Source organism: Malaya genurostris, chromosome 2, assembly GCF_030247185.1.
Source record: "Malaya genurostris strain Urasoe2022 chromosome 2, Malgen_1.1, whole genome shotgun sequence".
Lineage (NCBI taxonomy): Eukaryota > Metazoa > Arthropoda > Insecta > Diptera > Culicidae > Malaya > Malaya genurostris.
The window spans coordinates 5,023,524-5,041,980 of record NC_080571.1 but is presented as its reverse complement, the minus strand read 5'-3'; the positions used below and the strand labels follow the sequence as shown (position 1 = coordinate 5,041,980).

The 18,457-nt window shown below is 38.4% G+C and overlaps 1 protein-coding gene across 2 annotated transcripts in view; it reads left to right on the top strand.

Annotated features, from left to right (window-relative positions):
- The window catches only part of LOC131431179 (mucin-2-like), a 43,165-nt gene extending 30,489 nt beyond the window's left edge, over positions 1-12,676 (top strand). For both annotated transcript variants that reach the window (XM_058596741.1, XM_058596740.1), the window contains exons 2-3: positions 5,990-6,275; positions 9,653-12,676. In XM_058596741.1, coding sequence (XP_058452724.1) covers positions 5,992-6,275; positions 9,653-11,714 — 2,346 coding nt within the window. In that variant the 5' untranslated portion in view covers positions 5,990-5,991 and the 3' untranslated portion in view covers positions 11,715-12,676. The remainder of the gene's footprint in view (positions 1-5,989; positions 6,276-9,652) is intronic.
- Positions 12,677-18,457: the final 5,781 nt, after the last annotated feature.

The window sequence follows — 18,457 nt, the reverse complement described above, 5'->3', positions numbered from 1 at the left end:
ATTCCACAAAAGGAATGTAATGCCAGGACTTTGCTATTATCTTGAACCAATTCGAATGTTTACATGAATCTCATTTGAAGGCCGCTCTCATACTATTGAAAGAGATATTTTGTTACTTCAAGAGATCTACTGACGGTGGTTAAACTGAGCTTTGATTTGAAGAGAATCGATTGAAGAACTGAATGCTGCCGGTTCAGTACGTCAGCGAACGCTGTGTGTGTCATAATGTGAAGTTTACTGCAGTAGAGAGATCGTCAATGTGTTTCACATTCGTTTTCAATTGAATTGAATGAAGTTTTACTGCACTGGTTAAGACAGCCAAAACAACAGCAAATTGAGTAGTCGAAAAATACGAACATTAAAACATCAAGTTTAGTTTTACACAGGCAAAATGATCTTCGCAAGTCATAAGAACGAATTATGACTTTCAGATAATATATTAGGATTATAAATGTACTCCATAAATTAGTCTTACGTTCATACGAATTATGACTTTCAGATAATATATTAGGATTATAAATGTACTCCATAAATTAGTCTTACGTTCAGGCCCGTATCCAGGATTTCGTTTCGGGAGGGGTCCTCAGATAAAAGAAACAATGTTACTGGAGATTGTTTATGTACATAATTTTTCGGTGCGCCCTTTACCGGCGTTTTTAACAGATCTTTTCCACTGGAACTATTAAGTATTAAAATAAAATTTGTGACTTTGACTGAAAGAAGGTTATTGCATTACATTTCTTAACGTTTACCGTCGTCCCATTTCAGTCGCACATGTCTAAGACCTTCTAAATGCCCATTTCTAGAGCACAAAAATCCACAAGACTTGTGATGGATTTTGAGAAGTGGTCCGAGATCAGGCCCGTACCCAGAATTTCATTTCGGGAGGGGCCCAAAGATTAAAAAATAATATTACTGAAGATTCCCTATGTACCTAATTCTCGGTGTGACTTTTACTGTTGTTTTTAACATACACTTTAAACTTTCCCACTGGAGCTGATATTGTATTACATTTCATTACGTTTATTGTCTTGGTATTTCTGTAACACATGTCTGAGACATTCTAAATAATTATATGTTTTTGATTTCGGGAGGGGCCAGGGCCCCTCGGGCCCCCCCCTCTGGGTACGTGACTGTCCGAGATAGTTCCCTTACTTCGATTCGTGGAGAACAGAAAACATCCTCTAAATTTGTGGGTCATATTAGTTTATTATTTCACAACGATTTCAGTCTTTAATCGCTCCTGTAATGCACGCTAATACTTGCATTGAGGTAGTCCTCCAAAAGCATACTTTAACAATCCCAGAAAAGTGGCATCATGATCTTTCCGACCCATTGAGCCTCCCTTCCAAACATTGTCGGGTAATCATTTTGTTCTCTGGCGTTTAATAATGGATCCAACCAAACATGTACTCGAAGTGCACTTGCGGATTTAATTTTCTGATTTGGGGAGGGTCCTTATGAAAATCACAAAAATGATAAAAATAATTTCAAAGTTCACGTTATACGATAATCAATCTGTAATATAGTAGATTTGTAGACTACTCTGACATTGAAAGCATACTATTTTTTGTTTCAGTTCATAACAATTATTTTACTCAAAATATTGGATATCTCGTCTCACTATATGATAAAAAACGAAACTTGAGACAACACTAACTTAAATATGAAAAATATCAGCAAAATATGTGTTTTACAGACATTATTTATACTCTACACATCGACCGAAATGGTGACAGTGGTGACATTACTAAGAAATACGCTACTGTTAGAAAAGTTACTTTGTTGAAGTTTTATTTCTCAAAAATTGGTATGTTGTCAAAAAGTATGTATTTCGGGGTTAAGTTTAATGTTTCCGAATCGATATTGCAACAATCCATCAACAAATGACTGATTTATTATTGTTGAAAATTATGATAGAGAAAGGTTGCGTGGCAAGTTTTGTATTTTTTAATTGACACCTGGCTCCGTACAGTGTCAGTCTATTTGGTTTATTTTTGTTTATTTTTTGGGAGCAGGGAAAAGCCCAATGGAGATGAAATTTGACAATCTCTCTCTCCAGCAGGCATAAAACCTCCTCATCTTTCGTATCAACAATGATCCAACAGATACAATAAGGCTTAACACTAACAATAAAAACTAATAATTAAAACTAAAACTATAACCCTATATCTAGTTGATGACACCAAGCACTACAGGGCAGCAATAGTGTTCTTGCTTCAACTGGCGGAGAAAAAGGGATAGGTAAATGAATGATGAAGGTAGGTGGAGGGGGTGGAGAATCGGCATGTAGATCTAATTAGTGATCGAAAAGATGGTGGAAGACGGAGAAAAGAAGGAAGTGCGAGCGGGTTAGTATTTGCAAGCGAAGCTGATTAGTTTCCAATAGAAATAAAGAAGACGAAGAAAATGAAAGGGGGAAGCGAAAGGGTTAGTATCATCGAGCGAATCTGATTAGTTTCCAACGGTGATGGGAGAAATTTTTGTATTTGTGTTCAACCATCACTAGTTTGAACAAAAATACAAACGGTTACAGACAAATCCTAATCCAAAGTTAATCTGACAAGTGGCAATGAAACAATCGTTTGATCATATTTCGAGATAGAAGAAAGTCGAAAACATTGGAGCAGCTATTGAATGTCCTGCACATACTGGAAAATGGTTCATTGTAACCATAATTTGTTCGTGCAATGAGAAGAAACGATGAGAGCGTAGATTACGTCGATGAATGTCCAGATTAATCAATTGCCGAAGTTCGGGACAATCGATACGTGATTGTAATAAATCAGCAACAAAAACGGCTTTGGAGACATTCCTACGAACAAATAGCAGATCCAGGTCAATAAGCTTACAACGATCTTTGTAGCTAGGAAGATTAGCGGGATCCCTCCAAAGTAAATTGCGCAGAGCGAATCTAACAAATTTACGCTGTATAGCTTCGATGCGTGCAATGTCGATTTGATAGTGAGGTGCCCAGACAACAGCTGCATATTCTAGCGTCGAACGGATAAGAGCACAATATAATGCCCTAAGACAGTATACATTAGTAAAGCTCTTGGTAACACGAAAGACGAAACCCAAGAGCTTGGAGGCCTTCGAAATCACATAATCGATGTGACTTTTGAAGTCCAGCTTGGAATCAAGAATGATACCCAAATCTTTCACGGAAGATTCACGTTTCAGTATATTGTGCGAGATGCTACAGTCATAGGTAATCAGTGAGCGTTTACGAGTAAACGACAAAACGGAACACTTCGAGGCATTCAAAACCATTATATTATCCTGACACCAGTTTGTGAATAAGTCTAACTGTGACTGCCAATATACAGTGCCTTCTTGACATTTAACTAAATACAATAGCTTGATGTCGTCTGCGAAGGATAGTTTGTGGCATTTCAATATGAAGTTGAGATCATTGAGGTAGAGTAAAAATAAGAATGGACCTAAGTGACTGCCTTGAGGGACTCCAGAGTTGACAGCGAAAGGCACTGTAATGAAGTCTCCGATCTTCACAGACATTTCGCGACCAAGTAGAAACGACTCGAGGCAATTTAGCAACGATCTACTGAAACCAAGTCTATTGAGTTTTGCTACTGCTATTTGGTGGTTTATTTTGTCAAAGGCTGCAGAGAAATCAGTGTAGATTGCATCAATCTGTAGGCGTGCTTGTGGAGATCGAACTATAAAAGAAGTGTAGCAGAGTAAGTTTGTTGCAGTTGATCATTTCGGCATGAATCCGTGCTGAGTTTCTGAAATGTAGTTGTTGCTGTTGTGTTTCAAGAAATCCAGAACTATAGTTTCAAATAATTTAGATACGGCACATAGTGCAGCTATAATACGATAATTGGATACATCAGATTTATTTCCCTTCTTGAAAACTGGGATTTTAAGGTCTGAGGACAAAGGGTCGCGTGTTGAGTTTTAAATCGACCACGTGCCTCACTCAATTCCCTTTGCGCATCGTATTTTTTTCGTACACTCTCTTATATCTCGGTTAATTTTTTAAAAGGGCGTATAAGTAAGTGACAGTTTCTCTTTGTTTACTTTCTCTTCTATTAATTACCAAGCGGTTGTCACGTTTATCACTCAACTCTTGGCATGAAATGATACCCGAAACTTTCGACTTTCAAACAGAATAGTGATATCATGAAAAGCATTTTATTATTTTGATGAGAAGTTTTATCACATAAATCTATCGTATGGGTTGGACGTTACATGGATTCCAATGAAAAATGAAAAAATATTCAACTTTCACAAAGATTGAATGCGAAACAAAAAATGTGTTTATATACAATGAAACGTCTGTGTGTTTGGCAGCCTTGTCGAGTCAATTTTTTTTCTTTCTTCTTTTTCAGAATGCTATCAGGAAACGAAAGCGAAAAAAATGGCGGATTCATTGAACCTGACTTTGTTTCACAGAAAAATACAAGACTTTATTTTTATCGCGATATCATATATGTTTTCATGTACTAATCGCATCTAAACTAAATTATCTAGACTTTGTCACGGTAGATTTATGATACAAGCCAAGATATTCGATAAACAAGTAGAGGTATGCATTTTCGAGTGTTCCAATTTTCAGTAGTTCTTCAGTCAGAAAAAAATACAACACGACCGCTAAACTCAACGAATCATTCTGAAAATTTCACAGAATATTCACAACTAATTTTCGAAGACATTGTCAGGAGGGTTATTCTATATTTTGCACCGTTTCCAAGAAAATTTAATTTGAAACGGGAAAATAGTAAAAAACCTACCACTTTACGGCCCCTAAATACCTAAATCACATAATTTCGGAAGCAAATGATGTCTTGATGGTGATGAGCAAATTGTTTATATATTAGGACTGAAAAGTCACCACTACGGACTGAATACCCAACTTAAATCTTAATAATTTAAATTTAATTCATATTGCACTAGAGAATCTCTTTCATTGAATCATCCGATTGAACTGCTACGTTCTCTACCATCCAACATATGCTTTATTTTCATATATGTTAAAATATTAATTTTATAAAATTAATATATTAATTAAATTAAAATATTAATTTTATAAATCTAAATTAAATTTATTTCTTAAAAAACTAGATATATTTTAAAACGATTAACATTTCATTTCTCAACCATATTAACGTCGTTTCTTCGTTAAAAAGTCTTTATTTACTACAGTTTTACGTCCACAAAGTCTTAAAGATCGAGTAACCAACCTCAATGGTATCTATAATAGTATGCTGACAGGGAAAAAGGAAATGAACGTATGTTCTTCATATTACAAGCGGATAAAAAAAATATTTGAGCCTTTGTTTCGAGATAGGAGGGCCATGTTACCAAGAATAGATCGATAAGTTAGAAAGCTCATTTGATAAGCTTTCCTACAAATGCCTTGAGGGATGCTCATTCGATGTTACCTTGCCAATCGTTGCAAATTGATTGGCCGCAGGCTTTCTAATGTCGTCATGTCGACTGTCCTTAGCCTACTTTGTCAACTCAACTTTCACGCACCACATCATTTTAGAAACTATATACGAACCATTTACCGTGTGTGATTATTATTTAACGCATTAAATTCATGAATCCGAATCCGAATAATTAATCCGAATCCGAATAATTAAATAACGTAATGAAACCTAACTAAACATTCTAAATTTGCGATCTTTCTATGAATAGATATCTTGGATAACTGAGCTCTAAAATGACGCACATGAGATTGCATAAACTCAGCACACAACCAAGTAAGAGAAAAAGACCTGCCGGTCGTGGGGTCTAGAAAAAATCGGGCAGAAAGTCGATTTGGAGAGTTGATGATTGCCTATTAGAGTTTGAATGCGTCATTTTCTGCAATGGTTCGTTGTCCACATTTAAATACATCGCATCAATTATAGAGGTGTTTCCGTTGCCTTCTTCTGTCCATTGTTTCGCACACCAAATAATGAGCGTTATTACTCAAACGCGTTTTTAATTTGTTCGTTCTCTCCTATTAACATTCCAGCGATGAAGCATAAATCCATTTTACTGCTGCTATGTCTTCTGGTGGGACCGGCACTAGCCATGCCGAATATGGAACCAATCTACACCCGTGGCAACAGAAATCCACTGGAAGTGACCGAAGAATTCATCGCAACGACAAACACGCTACCAACGATTGGATCCAAAGAGGAAGATCAAACGACGATCGGAAGCAGCTCACCACCAGCGCCACAATCGAAGTTTGCAGCTGAATCGAAGACACCAACTACGACAGCAGCTCCAGCTACTGTGCAGGAGGTCAATAGCAGGTATACTAAATATTCTAACGAAGCATTGTCTAGTGAAAGCTTGATTCAAAACTTTCTTATCAAAAATTTGGCAAACTTTCAACATGACAACCCTGGCACCTACCAACAAGGGCTTCTCTCTCTTGCCGAAGAACCAAACACTTTGCGTTCGGTTTCGCTACCCAGCCCAAGTAATTGGGATCCCCCTGAAACATCCAACCATCCACAATACCAATTTATGAATATCCGTAAGAAGCCAGTAATTCACAAGATCATCACAAAGTGGTCTGACAAAACACAGGACGTATTCAATGTGGACTACACGGCACAGCACGGGATCGTTACTCCTACCCATCTGTTAACTAACTTCGGTTCCAACAGTGGCTTTTATGCAGTTCCTACTTCTACAGCTGTACCTGTAATTATCGTCTCTCCGTCGATACACCCCGAAGTAACCAATGATCGGATCGAATTGTCTCCGTTGGTGAATAACTACTCTCCCGAACCTGAACGTGATAAACTCAGCACTAACAGTATGGATACAATTTATTACGAACCTACCGATCATGTTTACACTGAGCCTTCGAAGTTGGTCGTGAAGAAAAAACGGAAAAAGAATAAAAACAAGAATAAAATTAAAAATCCTGAAACCATACAAGAAAATCTTGATCCGGACCGTCCGGATGCTATTGACTGGAATGAAGTTCAGCAAATTGAACCAACCGGATGGCAACAACAACAGCAAGATCAAGTGTATGGTGAAGATGCGCCCAAAGATCCCTATGATGATCAGGGCACATTGAAAGGTCAACCCATCCTAGAATGTACCGGGGTTCGTATAACGGTCAACGGCAAAGAAGCATGTCCAGAAATTGAGATAAGCATCATCAATAAGGTTGCCGACGAAGCAATCAAAAGCGATACCCCATTTATACCACCAATACTACCAGTGGTGCCAGCTGCTGCTCCACTAGCGGCATCTGATCCAGTAGTGGCAGCCGCTAGTCCTGTAGCTAGTGATGTTTCTCTTTTTGCAGCTCCGGCGGAATCTTTGGCTATTCCACCCTTGATTCCGCCTATTCTCCCAGCCGCTCCAATATCGTCCTTTCTAACGAATCCCATTGGCAACACGGGACAAGAATCAGATTCCGTGCTCTCTGGTGGTGGGATCAAGAAACACAAACAGAAGCCACCGAAAGTAGCCCATAGTAGCGACTCTTTTAGTTCCCTTGTTCCGGACACCTATCACGCCATGGTCGGAATGATGGCTGCCGTCTCAGCCTGGACTCCAATGAAAATTATTTTAATGGCTCTGACAGCATTGCCCACAATCGCACTGATAATGGGAAGCGTCGGATGGGGAATGTACATGTACTCCAAACAAGTTCCATCGATCAAAAACTACAGTACCGTGGTCGTCAGGAAACCGCTTCCCCCGAGGATAGATTTACACCGGTGGCAAAGGCCCGCAACTTCCAGTTCCGGTTGGTTCGATTTCGGTAATATCTGGTCAAACTTTGGATTGGGTGATGACAGAAGACGAAGTTTGGATCCGTACCGGGCGCATCAACCGACCATTGATGGGCGATGAAACGAGATTGGAAGATACCCTTCTCCCACCTTGCCGCCGTGTACAAATGGGACCGAAAGTAGTTTCGGAACAGTAACGAAAAAGAATGACAGATCCCATCGGGCATTGATGCGAAAAGTAATCACAGTAGGCGAAGTTACCAACGCGGTTACGGTTCGGTAAGAGAAGACGAGGTTTTGCCAAAAAACGAAAACACAATACACTTCTTGTGCCAATTGACAACAGAATTGAAGAAAAATAAAACATAATATCCATTTGCTTAACGTTGTCTATGCAAAACGCCACTAACGATCAGGTGAAAATGATGAATAGAAAACTCGAGGAAATGCGAATTCAGAAAAGAGGAAAAACAAAATGTACAAGCCGAAAAAAGTGGCTCAAAATCTAGATAAGGAAACGAAAATTAACCCGGAAAAGTAGAGTATTTAATAACACATTAGTCAGCTGATTCTTTATTCTTCCACCTGTACTTTTCTGTCTATAGAAAATTGCTTTGATCACTACCAAGATGCTCTCTCAATAGTTGTATCATCACATGCATGCTGTTATCTGTATACTTTTTTTTTCTTTTCTCTGCCATTGTTGTTTGGACTCTTGAAACAAAAAAAAACCATATAAACATATTTTTCACTTCAATCTCACACCCATCAGTTCCTCATTGCAAACCACTTGTTCATTCGTTTAATAGCACGAATCATATTTTGCTCTCGATTCTACTTACATTTTAATTTGTAAGCAAAAGGCGTCTTACCGATCGAATGAAAGTGAGAGAACAATAGAGGAAAAACAACGGAACGAACTGAAGATGCGGCTTTCCCGAACAACCACGGGCTTATCAGCATATTAGTTTTAATTCAGTTCCGTAACGAAGTAAAATGCGCGATTCTCGAGGAAGATAACTATTATGGGTTTGCTTCAGTACCGCAGTATCTACATTGCAATTTTCATCATTTTTTAGTACACGACGTTGCAAACCGACTGACTGACTCACTTACTATCTGCAAACTATGGGGGGAGTTATAATTATCTTCACAATTTTTCCGATGAATCACGACAAGGAGAAATTTCCTCCACCAAGAAGTGTCTTGATGACAATGACAGAGAGAAAATATTAGATAGAAATAGGTTTTTTTTTCTGACGGTGCGCATATTTTCATTCGAATAAGTAAACAATGAATGACTCATGAGAGCGACCCACAGGAATTGTGTTCACATTGCTCTCTTTGTAGAAAAAAATCGCAGTAGGCTCATCAATCGCAGTAACCATCTCATCAGATTTCATTATCGTATAAACTTAACTAGGTTACTTTGATTTCGAATGTTGTCAACGTATGTTCTCTCGTTGTGGAGTAGAAATAAAAGCAGTAGAAAGTAGCAGTAGCAAATACTGGAAAGTATTACTAGTATTAATAACATAACATGTAGATTTAGCACGTAAGTCATTTTAACAGACGGAATGTCAGCTGTTAGTGTCTTTATTACAAACTAACATTTTACCAATAAATATGTTTCCAACGTGTTTGGACACTAAAACCCGCGTTTCAATCCCACTTCTTTTAAGACCTAATTGTTCAACGCTTTGCGAACAAAAAAAAAATTAACCTCTCCCTGTGAAGGCTTATATCGATGTGAAAATCTAATTGCATGTATGCTTCTCTGTCTATCATATCTGTGCGAATGCTTCAGTTTACAGCCTACTTCCTGGACCTGGTTGGGGCGGTATGGCGACGCGAGATTGCGTTGCTCGAAACATACCGTTTCAGTTTATTGTTGAACTCTAGTACTCTTTCTGCTTGTTTCATTACAGCCCACTGTTCAAACGACAGGAGGTACCACTGAAAGCAAAACTCGCCACCTCGGGATACGTCGTATCTACCAGTACTAAAATCCTAACTAGTGCAGGTATCCAACATCTACCGAAAGCTTCCAGCAATGAAGGAAAAGGCCACGAAAATGTTGGTTCCTACGAAAAGCTCCCTAGAAATAATGGCGTCGCCGAACCATTGTCCGATGAAGACTACCCGAAAGAGCTTGGCAAACCGGTGGAACAAGGTTCAATCAAGCTACAAACCACTACACCAAAAGAGGGCTTGTCCACGTGGGTTCTACTCAGCGGCAGCAATTCTGTAACTTCAACTGAATCGAAGAAAGAAATTGTGAACACAACGAAGAAACCTTACACTAGCACAACTAGACGTCCGGCGACGACCAGCGGCCGTAAGCCTGTGACAACACCACGTAGACGAACGACCACCAACACGCGTTCTACCCCAATCATATCGGAAGAGAAAAAGGAGAAGATCAACAAATTTATCAATCGTATAAAAGCAAGTTCACTGGAAGGCATAAAACCAAAAGTGGATAACAGTACATTGATCACCAAAAAGCCAAAGAAACCAATCGCAACTACTTCGACGACTACGACTCCTGCAACGACGACGACGACGACGACGACTTCTACAACTACGGAATTGACCCTTACAGAATCATCCCTTGGTAGTACGTCTTCGGATGAACGTCCCGATGATAATGCTCTGGAAACCTCAACCTTCTTGATTTTGGAACCAAAAGATGCTTTGTTCGACTTACCGGAAGATCGCTCGCCAACCAAGGTTGCTAAGAAGAAGCCTATCCGTAAGAATGGCACGGCCACGAAGAAAAAGAATTCGAAAAAGAAGCCCGAAGAAAAAGACGCTCTCGGTAAACCGGGAGACAAAGGAAAACCGACAAAGAGTAAACCGATGACAACGCAGATAATGAACTTCCTATCACGGGAAGTTATGCCAACGGTTGGAGTCGGCCTTGTTGGACTGGTTATTACAGCTGGTCTAGCATCGTACTTCTTAGGTAGCCCACTAACGGCAGCACTACGTAGGTCGGACGAAACCAATCGGAAAGATGATGTATATTTCTCAAACTATGAGGACTATGCCACGACCGATGGCCAGAATGAGGAGGAAGTTTTTGGAAAGCTGATCGCTGGTATGCCGGAGAGATCATACTACCGCAACAATATTCGTCGGCGTATCAGCCAACCGGCTCGAACCGGTCATCAGTACGGGAACTATCATGTACAAAGTTACTCCGCCAATAAGTATCCTCACATCAACTATCGAAACCGGCCAGCGTATGCCGGAACTCCGGAAATGTACGCCATGTACAATAGAAACGCTCAGGCGAAGTCTCACAACGAATTCTATTACAATACCCCACCGAGCTATCAGACAAAGATGAGTTCACCGGCGTTTACTCCTACGGAGAGTCCAGTATATACTACGACGTCGACGACACAGACTCCATTGACAAGCGCTGACCCGGTGTCAGCATCGGTCGAAGGCATGGACGATCCGGAGGAATCCGAACCCGAGATGCTGCCGAATCCAGCCGCTTACACGGCGGAGCACAGGCCGGAACATCACGCGCAGTACGTAGTGGGCAGCGTTTACCATCAGGATAACAGCATGCTAGACATCATCACGTCCGCACCGGTACCGGAACATGGTCCTCGTCGTCGAAAACGTGATCTAAGCGTAGAACAAACTGAAAATGACCATGATAATGAAATTTCCGGAAGTGAAGAGCAGAAACCAATCTCCTCGATCAATTCGGCAATGGCCACATCCTCTGAGGGGGCTGACCTGAACGGTAGCAATGCCGTTACCGAGGAGGATAAAATTGCAATCGTCGAACCCCTGCCTGCCGACGAACGACCGATCACTTGGTCGGAATTGATTCGCAACACGGTTGAAATGAAGATGGTTATGGGCATTAAACTGCTGCAGCAGGTGACTTCGCAGTTCCAGAGATATCTGAACGGCGTTCAGAATCGTGTCGGTGGTGTCTTTAACCAGACTACGGTACGCCAGTGATCTCCGGTATTTCAAAATTTAGCTAGGCGCTAAACGGAATACTCCTAGGCTGAGCTTTTCTAGATGTAAAAGAACGATTATTGTCGAGTTACGAGGACACGAGTTTGAGGATTGAATTCTCGTTGATACGCGCTTGTTGTAATGAATTCTATGAGCTTTACCTGACTCTTTTGACTCTATCTATCGAGAAAGGTAATACAGATAAAAAGATAAATTTGCTGTTCACTTTGGACACGTCATCACATGATCGGACTGAGAATTTGTATTTGGAAACATATTTTAACTTAATTGCAGCCTACAAACAATAAGAAAAAAAAATGCTCGATGAGAATTATCTCCTGATCTCGTATCTTAAACTATTCGCGATCTATCCCAGTTTGTCCATGGAAAGCAAGAATCATGCTGAGGAACTGATCCTGCTTTCCATGCTTTTTGTTGATATGGAAACCGCCTCGGCCTGCTAGGAAGGAGCCAGTTTCGAACCTTTTTGATTCATCCCTTTTTTGTTTCGTACACGAATGGACAGCAGCTAGCTTGTACTGAGGAATTCGGAAATAAAAAAAACGAGTACGACGATAGTGTTTTGTTTTTCGGAATTGTTGTACATACCTACAAGACATGTGCTGTTTAGTTATGTTTTTTTTTTTATTAAGCGTACTTAACTAATTTGTGTTTTATCTTGAAATTAATTATTTATTATGAAATATATATATTTATATAACGAGACATTTTTAATATAATAAATAAATAAATAAATAAAATGAAATTCGTCGATAATTACTTTAATCAGTCCAAGTAGGAGCCTTACGGTAAACTAGGCATAATATTTAGATTTTCTCGGGTTAGAAAGACAGTCCTGGGTGTTGAGTTTAAATTAACTATTTTAGTATAGGTAGACTGTTTTTTGCTTTCTATGATAGAACCACGATAACGATTGATTACGATATTGGATCGAAGTGCTATTTTAAAACTTTCTGGAACACCCGATCAATGTTCTGGAATGAACGATATAAATGTTTGAAAGTGTAGGTCACATTGATAAATAGTACATATTATTTGATGACAATTCCTACATTTACTGACTCGTAGAACCGGAAGGAAACTAAATATGGAAAACAATAACTTGTCATGATAACGAAATGATTTTTTTTCTATCATCTATACGAAATCTCTAACAGTAAGACGAAACAAGCTTTCGAATAGGCCGATATTTGATTAAACGTTTTAATATTAATGCTATGTTTCGTACCTTATCTGGGTTTCCAAATGACAGCTGTTCAGTTTGAACTTGAAATAAGACACAAATTGTTCGCAAAATAAATTACCAACATCCTGAGAAATTACCAACGGGGATCAGATCGGTGAATAACATTTGTAAAAAAATAATGGTCAGAGTCAAGCCTCGATCCAACAACCTTCTTCTAACGTAGACGTAGAGTTTAGCTGGTAGATCGAAAGGGTACGACGAAATAACAAAGGTTTATATGAACAGTTGATACGACTTCGTGAGCTGTTGACATTTCTCCTGCAATAAAGAAATCTCCGTTGATTCGTTTGTCAGTTTTTACACTATTCAAGTTTGATATGCGGGTCTGAAGAAACACAACAATAAGTTTTAAAAAAAAAAGTTGGGTAATATCCGGGACATAACTGGATGGCATCAACACGAATAAACACTTTTGCTTCACATCTGTAGATTTCGATAATCGTTCTCATTAGCCGATTAATTGTATGAATTGTGAAAGCTTTCACTTCCTCTCTTCCAGAATTTTTATGGAATCATATACACACCTAGAAAAAATCGTGTAAATTTAGGTGTTCTGTGACCGACATATGTGAGTGTCGACAATGACTCCATTTAACAGTAAATCTAACTTATATTTAATGCATTCTGACATATTTGAAGTGCAAAAACTTGGAAATGTTTTAGATGTATATTTATTTCATTCTTGTAAAATTCCGTCGTTTCACGGATTACGTTCTTATATATTGTGTCATATGAGGATTTGCGTCACCTACAAATCTCATAATTTTTCGCTGTGTTGTAAAGTACGTCTTACCCGCTCGGCCTTTTGGCCACCAGACGGCTACCAAAATTGATTCAGGACGGCTGTCAAATCCAATTTGGCAAAACATAGTCGCCTGTATCTTAGTTAGCCGAGCGTTTTCATCTGTTCACCTTCGCTGGAAATGTCAAAAATTTCTATGTGGAAAAATCCTGGTGGATACAGTTGTATCGACGACACGACCAGGCACTCCAAAGAAAAATCGGGAAAAAAGTGTTCGTGAGCGATTTACCGCCAATTACCACAAATATAGTGACCCCTTGAAAATGGTTTAAATAACCTTCTTGCGCAACACTGTTCAGGTTGCTACGAACTAGTTACCAAGGAGTCCCGTGGTGAATAAATAAACCACAATGTCGAAAAATATTAGAACGATTTTCGCTAGTCAAACTTTTGGTGAGTTTGAACAAGTTATTTCTTAATTTATATTAGTTATTGCTGGATTACTTTGCGGGAAATGTTTATAAAAAGGTATTGGATCAGATTCAGTTTGGGCTTAAAAGTCTTATTGTTACTTTGGGGTTGCATTATGACGAATCGTTTCAGGACATCACATGTGACACATGGACCAAGCGTCAGGATAATAAGTATCATGACGTATTGAAAATTACAAACGCAGGAAGCTCAATGGATCTTCGAAATCTCGTGAAGCAATGAGGAATTCGCAGCCTATGCGAATACGGTTCGAGCAATAGCAGTAATTGCAAATGGCACGGACTTATTCATTTAGAAATGATGGTTTGATCTATCGTTTTCAGAAGATTTTAGAGTTTTATCACAGTTTGAAAGTAACCTTTTCGATCGAATTGAACTTTTTTTTTATTCCGAATTACAGAATGATCAGCACTAGAGCCAAGTTCAACAAATGATCATGTAGGATAACGGAGATATTCTGACCACTAATAAATGTTCTGTGTTAGTGCATCGATTCTTTAATTGACTTTCATAAACATATTAGATACATATGAATTTTTTAGCTATTCAAAACTGGTTTCGTATGATTGTTTTGTTTGATTAGAATCTACGAATTAGATCAAAGTTTTCACTTGAAGACACCGCAAAGATGCTAGCACAATTCAGTATCTGCTCAAATACGCCGAGAGTAAGCCAGGACAACATTAATAAAAAGTCGATTAAACATCCTTATTTTAAATTAGGCGTATTGACTTTTCGATCGATTCTGCTAGCGTTATTAGGAATAGATTTGAGAAAAAGAGCGAGTATTTTCGTTTGGAAAAATTTCTGGTATTCGAAAGTCTCTTTATCGTCAATTGCGAAACTCGGTATGGTATAAGTAGATCTGGTAAATTATGCTACACTCCTCTAGTGAATATAAATACTACAAATATTTTCTGAATAAGGGCCATTGAGAACTCTGATTGGTCACTTATACGAATTTAAACCCATGTTGGACTTGAAAAACACAGCAGTTTAGCTTCGAGAACCGTGCGAAACCGCACGATCACCAAACGAATGGTATTCTGTAGAGATAGTAGAGCTGCTCAGTAGCAGAACAACTTTCGTTGTTAAAAATATTTATAATAAAAATAATTTCCTCTTTCAACTGTTGTGAAAATATTAAGGTAAATAAATGTAACTACGGTAACGGTAGCTGTTATTTTAAAAACAACAGTTTTTCAGGTTGAGTTGCCAGTTTCATAAATTTTTCGAGTAATTTCGTTTTGACATTACGAGTTACTGAGGGGTAGTTAAATTTGCGATACAGTTTTTAATAGCGAGTGGCAGGTCGTGTCGTCGGTTGTATCGTTTGAGGTGTATGTCTGGCAGCGGTGAGGCAGTCGGTCACCAGAATGACTGCCAGCCATATTTTGCCCGCTGGCAGCGTTTAGTCAGCCGTCTAGCAGCCATGCTCATGCGGGTAATAGCGACGAACATAAATAAACAAGGTAGGGGAAAATAACGTACAAACAGAACGCTCTAGATTAATACTGACGCTAGTATTTCAATGAAAGAAAATTTCAACAATACTTTTTAGGATATGATTAGCATTCGAAAATTACTCATGACGTAAAACAAAGCTTCGTTAAAAAATTTTGCTAATGCAGGGATAATTGGACCGGAATTCTGGAAATAGATTCTGGATAGGGATTATAATTGGGGTTAAGGAGCTAGATTCTGGAGCTGGATTCTGAACCTGAATTTTGAACCTAGATTGTTGATGTGAATATGAACAAACTAATTCGAATAGTATGACACTTGGATCTGAAAAAAGAGATGAATGATTTCATAACTCACAATTAAATAATTCAAAGTTGATTTATAAGAAAAAAATGTGAAAATTTGATATCACGTCAATAAACATTTAAATCTGAATTTTCTGTTTGTTTTGATGTCAAATTCAATCATTTAGATATGAAATTACTGGCATGACATATTTTGACACCTTTTGGTTTGTAAGTTTAGGTCGACAGCGACGCTCCTTTTGTGTGCATCTATCGAGACGTAAATTTACATGATTTTTTGTGTGATTTTTGCTGTGTGGTTCTAAAAAGCACTGGTTAATAAAATCATTTCGATCTTTCACAATTGACCACAAACCTGAATTCTGAACCTAGACTTTGGAATCGGATTATGGATCTGGATTCTGGACCGGGATTATGGATCTATATTCGGGACTGGGTTCTGGATCTAAATATTAGAGAATGATTCAGGACCTGAATTTTGAACATGGATCCTGGACCTCAATTTTGAACCGCGATTCTGGATTTGAATTTGAAAAAGCTGATTTGAAAAATATGAAACTCGGATTTCTGGCTTCGGGTAAAAATTCAGCAGGTGCAGATAGATGGACCGGGATTCTGAATAGGGATTTTTATCGGGATTCTGGAGTTGTGCTCTGAGTTCTCAATTTGGATTTTGAAATCTGAATTCCAGACCTAAATTTTAGAAAAGGATTGTGGACTTGAATTATGAACCTGGATCCTGGACGAAGATACTGGGCCTGAGTTTTGAATTTTGTTCATTGTAGAAGGAAAGTGATAATACAGCGCATTTCCAGGTGTGGAATTCTACACTCAAACATTTTCCAGGTGTGGAGGTCAGTGTACTCCGCAGCCCTTGAATGCAATCACTGTAAGACACGACTCTTGAGTCGATGTCCGAAGGGTCGAGTACCATATACCATTCAAATCAGTTCGTCGAGATCGCAAAAAATATGCACTCACGTTTCTCCGAGATGACCGAGCCGATTTTCCCGAACTCAGATTCAATTTTTTTAAACAGGCAAACATGGTAAATGAAAACAAACACATCATATTATCAAGATATCCAGCTCTCACATTTTACGAGCAAATTGTATGCCCTCTAAGGCGAACCCGTATCGAATCTCGTACATGCAAGTAGGAGAGAGAAATGTCAAATTTATGCGCACCAAAATAGCGGCACTGCGCACCCATACAATGGACATGTTATGTTCAATGTGATGCCGTGCGATGGCGTAGCTGAGCTGAAAACTGATTTATTTTTAAGAACTGACAGGATCTGATGAAAAACAATAATATCCAGCTCCAAATAGATATTACTAAGATATTTGTTTTTCAATATGTTTCGAGGGCAGAATTCAGGGTGGCAAGTGAATTGCCGATTTCAACTTCCCGGTTTTCCCGGTTTTTAGAGATAAATGTTCCCGGTTTTCGGAATATGCTCAAATCCCCCCAGTTTAGTTTTTTTTAATATATTCATTTAATTCAAACTTTAAACTATGTCCAAAATAGATCATTATAATAGGCCCGCTAATTGAGGATTCAAGCACTCTTCAGGCATTTCGATGTATAAATAGGAAATATTCATTATAACATGTGCGTATTAGAAAAGCATAAACCTTTTTTTCCTAGCCATCTAGAGGTTTTTGTTACACGTAACCGATTTCTTCCGAGTGCACATGACTGTTTTTATTAATTTTTTGGTATACATATGATTGAAAATAAATCAATAAGGAACAAGAATCCCGAAAAACGGACGCTTGCCACTCTGAAAAAATAACAACAATCTATGCCTGCAATTTCAAAGCATTCTGTGCAGAGTTTTCCTTGTGATTTTTGGAAGTCAAAGTGACAATCTCAGTTGGGTGGGAAAATTATAAAAGGCATGATGGCACAGCGAACCTAACATAATATCGTCATTGCCAGGGCTTCGGCCATGGTACAACAAATTGTCATATGGACATACGCTGTTTAAATTGTAGTAATTTGCCTCCAAGCACGTCTGTTCAACGAACGATACCCACAGGAAACCATAAAACCAATTATTAACAATGTTCAATCAGACAAAACAAATTAAATTCTCATGTAATAACATTTAATTTAAAATCATTAGATGTACATATACCAAAGATTTACCAAAACCATTCGGCTGCCACGACTGGCTCTTCTAAAACACCATTTTTTTCTAATGTATTTGTTAGTCAATAAAAAATAGGTACATCCGTCATGTCATCACATTTTTGAAATACAGCATGTTTACAATTTTGATTCGTTGATGAGCTAATAATTCAAATGATAACTGTAAAACGCACAATATATCGATCTATTTTTTTTCCTAAAAGGATTCTAAATGCTCTTGAAGTAATCAGAAAAATAATCTGATAGTACGAGTTCTTCATGATGAACTCTCTGGTTTTAACCCAGTTTTATTTCCAACAGTTCAACTAATTTATCT